General features: G+C 54.6%; 2 protein-coding genes across 2 annotated transcripts in view; one reads left to right on the top strand and one right to left on the bottom strand.

The window, feature by feature from the left end:
* Positions 1–881: 881 nt before the first annotated feature.
* On the top strand, positions 882–3,379 carry VPS37C (vacuolar protein sorting 37 homolog C (S. cerevisiae)). The gene is made up of 4 exons (XM_010021590.1): positions 882–974; positions 1,552–1,723; positions 2,072–2,154; positions 2,648–3,379. The coding sequence occupies exons 1-4, from the start codon at positions 882–884 to the stop codon at positions 3,377–3,379; spliced, it is 1,080 nt and encodes a 359-aa protein (XP_010019892.1).
* Positions 3,380–6,238: 2,859 nt separating this feature from the next.
* Positions 6,239–6,368, bottom strand: part of CD5 (CD5 molecule) — a gene marked incomplete at its 5' end in the record, with an annotated part of 1,749 nt that continues 1,619 nt past the window's right edge. Inside the window, one exon of the mRNA XM_010021591.1 lies at positions 6,239–6,324. Within this exon, the coding sequence (XP_010019893.1) occupies positions 6,239–6,324 (86 nt within the window). The remainder of the gene's footprint in view (positions 6,325–6,368) is intronic.

Here is a 6,368-nt window from a genome sequence, read left to right as displayed (position 1 = left end):
CCCAAACCGTTCCATGAGTCTATGATCTGTCACCTCTGTGCTTGCACAGTGGCAGGGCCTGAGCCTCCCCTTTGACACCATCCCTCTCTTTTTACTCTGTGAGACTTACTAACAACAGAAAAACACATCACAAGTTGATTTCTGTTGGCAGAGGGGTGAAGTCACCCACATGTGTCGGTAGCAGCAAGCAGATTTCCCCTCCTCCTTGTGGCTGTTCCACAGACAAGTTTGGCTGGATCTTGGGTGAGGAGATTTGGTAACCCTGAGCCCTTCCTTGTCATTCCATGGTAGGTGCAGAGCCTGACTCAGCGCTCCCAGGGCGACAGCATTGGGATGTTCCACCCACGTGAAGGTGGAAGAGCCACAAGTGGAATTCCCATTCTACATCCCTTTCCTGTGTTTCTCCCCTGGTTTTTAGTGTATTCCCACATTATCACATCCCACCTCTGTGACATGAACTTTGATACATGCTTAATATTATCAGACAGCCCAGATTACTTGGAGTAAGTGATAGATAGTGGAGACGTAAGTCCTGGATAAGTGCAGGAAATCCATTATTCCCTTGATGTTAGTAGTATTTTACCCCTTTTCAAGCCACAAGTGTTGGATCAAGTTCCCCATGGATGAATAATGCCTTTTCTAAGGGCAGCAGCACTGAGGGAAGCAGTAGCACAATGTATCCAGAAAGGAAAACAGCAGGAAAATGAGATGGGAGCTGAGGACCAGGATTGGTGCAGGAGGACGTAGCTGTTTGAAGCAGTTTAGCAAAGCAGGATTGAATCCTTAATAGGATTAGTGCCTATTTGCAGTTGCCTTTAGGAAACCTTGTCTTTGTTTGACTTCCTCCCTGTTGTAGGGAGTGTGCAGCTCCTCTGGGGAGGATGGAGACGCTGAGGAACCGGACGGTGGAGGAGCTCCAGGAGCTGCAGGAGAACACGGAGGAGATCGAGCGCCTGGCGCTGGAGTCCCAGGAGGTGCGTGGGGATGGTGGGATGAGGCTGGGCTCTGCCTGCACGTCGGATCCTGTGTCAGTTCTGGGCCCCTCACTGCAAGAGAGACATTGAGGTGCTGGAGGGGGCCAGAGAAGGGCACCGGAGCTGGAGCAGGGCCTGGAGCACAAGTGTGATGGGGAAGGGCTGAGGGACCTGGGGGTTTAGTGTGGAGAAGAGAAGGCTCAGGGGGGACCTGATCGCTCTCTGCAAGTGCCTGACAGGAGGATGGAGCCAGGAGGGGGCTGGTCTCTGCTCCCAAGGGATGGAACAAGGGATGGGACAAGAGGAACCGGCCTCAAGCTGCCCCAGGGCAGGTTTAGCTGGAGCTGAGGAACAATTCCTTGCCCAGAGGGTGCTCAGGCATTGGAACAGGCTGCCCAGGGCAGGGGCAGTGCTGGAGTCACTGTCCCTGGGGGGGTTTATAAGACCCGTGGATGTGGCTCCTGGGGACATGGGTCAGTGGTGGCCTTGGCAGTGCTGGGGCAACTTCATGATCTTGAAGCTCTTTCCCAACCTGGTTGATTCCATGGTTCCATGAGTTCTACGCCTCCTTCCACAGGTCCAGGAGCTGCAGCTGGAAAGGGAGATGTCCCTGGCTGCCAACAGGAGCTTGGCTGAGCAGAACCTCAAGTTCCAGGCACCGCTGGAGACGGGGCGCAGTGACCTCTCCAGCAAGTACGAGGAGCTGCAGAAGCTGGCTCAGAGGTGCCAGGAGCAAAGGGCAAAGCTGGGTGAGTGTTTGCCAACCTCGGGTGCCTGCTGATAGAGTCACACAGGCTGCCCTTGGTGCAACATCCTTCCCTTCTGCTGAGCTGAGGAGCTCTTGATGGTGGCACGTTCTGCTGCCTGTAAGGTCTATACTCTCCTCTTTCCTGGTCAAACCCAGCTGGACAGATCACCCAGCAAACCCCCCTCTTAGTGCAGCAGTGTCTCTAATCTTTTCCTCTCCTTTTCTCCTTGCATCAACACTTCCCAAGGCAGGAATTCCCTCCTGGCAACGTGCAGCAGGGTTGTGTGCTACTGATTTCCCTTCCTTTTGTGGCTAATGTTGTGCTTTGCTGCTCTCCTTGTTCCCCCAGAGAAGTTCTCTGCAGCACTGAATCCTCAGACCTTGCTGGATCTCCTGCAGGTGGAAAGCCAGAAGATTGAAGAGGAGTCTGAGGTGAGCTTAAGGTTTAAGTCCTTTAGCAATTCAAGTGATTAATCCTCAGAGTTGTAGTTACAATCCCCAGCTTAAGGCCTTAAATCAAGGATTATCTCTTCATAGTTTGGTGTTCTTGCTCCCAAAAGAATTGAATTGGCGCTTGTTTGGTGCTGTGGGGTGTGGTGGTCTTATCATGGAATGGTTTGGGATGAAGGGACCATAAAGCTCCTCCAGTCCCAATCCCTGCCACGGGCAGAGACACCTTCCACTAGAGCAGGTTGCTCCAAGCCCCTGTGTCCAACCTGCCCTTGAACACTGCCAGGGATGGGGCAGCCACAGCTTCTCTGGGCACCCTGTGCCAGTGCCTCAGCACCCTCACAGGGAAGAGCTTCCTTATATCCAACCTAATTCCTCCCTGTTTAAGTCTGAACCCATCACCCCCTGTCCTGTCCCTATAGTCCCTGATGTCTTCTGTGTGTCCCTGAAGCACTGATCCTGTCTTCTCTTGTAGCAAATGGCTGAGAAGTTCCTGGAGGGCGAGGTGCCCCTGGACACGTTCCTGGAGCAGTTTTCCATCATGAGGAAGTTGTCCCACTTGCGCCGGGTGAGAGTGGAGAAGCTCCAGGAGATCCTCAGGAAGTCGGAAGCGCCGCAGGAGCCTCAGGAGCAGCCGCCTCCTCATGGACCTGTGCCCACAGAGCCCCCAAAGCCACAGCCCTTCCCTTCAGCAGCTCCTTCAGCAGCTCCTTCCTTCCCTCTGCCCTACAGCCCGACCCCAAGCATGGCAGCTGGGCCCACAGCACATGGAGCTCTCCCTCCTGCCCCCTTCTCTGGCTCCCCTGTCGCCGTGGGACACGTTGCTTCCTCCCAGCCCACCTTTCCCTATAAACCTCCTCCGGCTCCTGGATACCCCCCAGCACAAGCTGCTGAATCCGGGTATCCCAAACCCCCCTCAGGAGGCTCCTCTCCAGCAGCAGGTTATTCCTGGTCTCCATCCAGGGGCCCACCTCAGCCCCCCCCATTTCCTGGCTCTCATCCCTCTCCTCCTCCACCACCCCCCAGACCCGGGTATCCTCCCTTCTTCCCCCCTGGAGCAGCAAGACCACAGTGTCCATACCCAACCCAGCCTCCTCTCCCTAACTTCCCAATCCCCCCCCAACCTCCTTACCCTCCTGGAGCACCTCCACCCTTTGGATACCCCCCACCTCCCAATCCCCAGCGCCCTGCTTGGCCTGGCTACTAAATCTGGGACTCCTGGCTCCTGGAATCTGGGACATCTTCTGCTGTTCCCTCCTCTTCATTGGGGGCTGAGGAGGAAGAGTGATGCTCTTCAACCCATGGGTGCAGAAGCATTACACAGGGAGCAGCTCCGGGGGTCAGGCAGGTTGATGCTGTCTCCATCTCCTGAGGTTTGTGATCATCTGATGGGCTGAAGTGGCCAATTCCAAAGTGGATTCATCCAGGTTTTGATGTGAAATCCAGGTAGACCCTGAGGTACTCGATGGGGATGTGAGGGGATGGCAGCCCCAAGAGCCAGACCCCCTTGTCTGTGTGTACAAGAGAGCATGAGTGTGCAAGAGTCTGCTCCATGTCTTATGCTACATGGGTCACAGATGTCTTATCTTCATCCTAAACCTTTCCACAAGTGTTCAGAAGACACTTTGGGAATCTCGGACAGTATTCCTGACACAAAACCACCTGCTGCTTTCCCCAAATCCACTAGTTTGGGGCCCCAGAGCAGGATGTGCCTGGAAGCGAGAGGCGGAGCCAGCCTGGCTTGCAGGGCATTCCTAATGTGTTGTAGCAAGGAGAAGCAACTCCCTGGATGGGCCAGGCCTTGGGGTCTATCCATGCTTTATGCTTGGATGTGGGATAACTTCCACCCCAGCTCTGCTCAAGCCCTGCCCATGGAGCTCTGAGGTGCCAGCACTGCCTCTGCCTGCGTGGTGAGTCCTGGTGTGCTCCAGAGCAGAGGCTGTTCCCAGTTTGGATGGGTTCCAGTGAGCCCAGCTCACTGGGAAGCACAAACCTCTTCACTCTACCACTGTGCCCTGTCCCACTGAGGTTTGGAGCCTCCAGTCACTTCCCAGAGCTCAATGCACGGATATTATCCATGTGTTCGATGTAAACCAGGCTGACACAATGACTTGGGGTGTTGCTGCTTTGGGGCTATGTATCTGGGGGTCACAGGAATGGGAATTGGTGCTTCCCATATCCCAACCTCTCCCATGGGGAGAACAGAGTCGTTACTGGGGTGCTTCAGGCTCCAGCCTTCCTCACATCCCCTTCTCAGGAAACACTAACGGAGGGAGCAACGACTGGGGATGTTCATGGGAATGGGATTTGCTTTGCTCAGCACTTTATCCTCCAGCTCCTGCCTGTCTCCCTGTAAGTTATTCATCAGGAACTGTTACTAATGGCCTAGGACAAGGTTTGATGGAAGCAATTCCATCGCTCTGGTTAAACACAGTAATAAAACTTGAGGAACTGCACGTGGGGTGGTTGCTTTCGGTAACAGCATCAGCCTCACACTTGTATCGATCCTTCTTCTTCCCAGTGGCATCCTCAGAGCAACTTCCTCTTGGTTTCATCACTAAAACCTTCCACCCTCTCACGGGATCAGCTGCAGACTCATCTTTCCTGCTTCCTGACTTGTCTTTCCTAAGGGGCCTGTTTCAGTTTGAACCCATCACCCCTTGTCCTGTCGCTCCAGTCCCTGATGAAGGTCCCTCCCCAGCATCCTTGTAGCCCCCTTCAGTCACTGGAAGTTGCTCTGAGGTCTCCAGCAGCTTCTCTTCCCCAGCCCCAATGTTCTCAGCCTGGCTCCGTACAAGAGCTGCTCCAGCCCCTGAGCATCCCAGTGGCCTCCTCTGGACTTGCTCCAACAGCTCCATGTCCTCCTTATGCTGAGGACACCAGAACTGGATGCAGCATCCAAGAGAATCACCTCTTTCGACCTGTCCTCTGTCACAAGGAGGGTTTTGGCCTAAGGAGCAGCACTGGTGGGGTTGGAAGGAAGAAAACAAGATGGAATTCCTAGAAAACCCCCAGTTTTATTACAATGGTTCTTGCTTATTAAATATCTGACTTGTTCCCAGTAGTTCCCCCGTCACGTCCCTGTTTCACAGCTCCAGCGGGATCTGGCAGACATGGGACTCGCAGCCTTTGTCCTGAAGCTGCCTGGCAAAGAGCAGCTCATTCTGCTTTTAGCCTGGCCTGGCTGAGAGGAAGAGTGTGATGGATCCGGGTTTGGAGACACGGAGAAGCTGGTGACCCCGCTCCGGGTAGATCTATGTGGCTGCACCAGTCATGCAGGTATGAAGCCACCTTCAACCCATCTGCCTCTTAAACTCATACAAACAGCTTAAACCCCCCTTCTCCTCACACTCTCCAGTGAGAGAAGCTCAAAAGCAAGAGGAAGCCTCCTTAGAAAGGGGCTTGAGCACCAGGATGCAGCCAAAGCTGGGTTGGGTTTGCTTAAAGCTGAGCCTCGTGCTGGTAGGAGCAGGTTGGCAGGAGCATGGACAGGGTTGGCTCTGGGGTGACCAGAGCTCTCCCATCGCTTGGTGGATGCGGGCAGGCTTGCTTGTGAGGGGAGCAGTGCAGGTGCTTGTCATCCCTTGGAGTCATGGAATGGGTTGAGATGAAGGGAGCTTAAAGCTCCTCCAGCTCCAACCCCTGCCCCGGGCAGGGACACCTTCCACTAGAGCAGGTTGCTCCAAGCCCCTGTGTCCAACCTGCCCTTGAACACTGCCAGGGATGGGGCAGCCACAGCTTCTCTGGGCACCCTGTGCCAGCCCCTTCCATCAAGTTCCTTCGATTCATCATTGCATAGAACCACAGAAGGGTTTAGCTTGGAAAAGACCTTCCAAGATCATCTTGTTCAACCCCTACCATGGGCAGGGACATCTTCTGCTTGATCCGGTTGCTCCTTGCGCTTCATCCCGCCTCCTCCCACATGGAGAAGGTGACTGATGAAGGACACAAAGTCATTTGTCCCCATAATGCAGGTAAAGCCACTAATAGAGCAGATGCAGAGCTTTGCTGCCATGTGTCATGAGCAGGGAGCATGGACTGGATGGGGACCAGCACCCCGAGGGGGTCACAGTCTGCGGGCAGAGTGCAGGTCGTAGTCACTGTCCGAGGAGTTATCCGGAGGGTTGGAAGGTCTGAACGCTCGCTCCAGGGCTGTGGAGCGATGGATGCGTTGTTATAGTGGGTGGTTTGTTCCC

The sequence above is a fragment of the Nestor notabilis genome, unplaced genomic scaffold, assembly GCF_000696875.1.
Source record: "Nestor notabilis isolate BGI_N333 unplaced genomic scaffold, ASM69687v1 scaffold24949, whole genome shotgun sequence".
Taxonomy (NCBI): domain Eukaryota; kingdom Metazoa; phylum Chordata; class Aves; order Psittaciformes; family Psittacidae; genus Nestor; species Nestor notabilis.
Note: the sequence above shows the minus strand (reverse complement) of the source record. Positions and strands in the feature narration are given on the sequence as shown.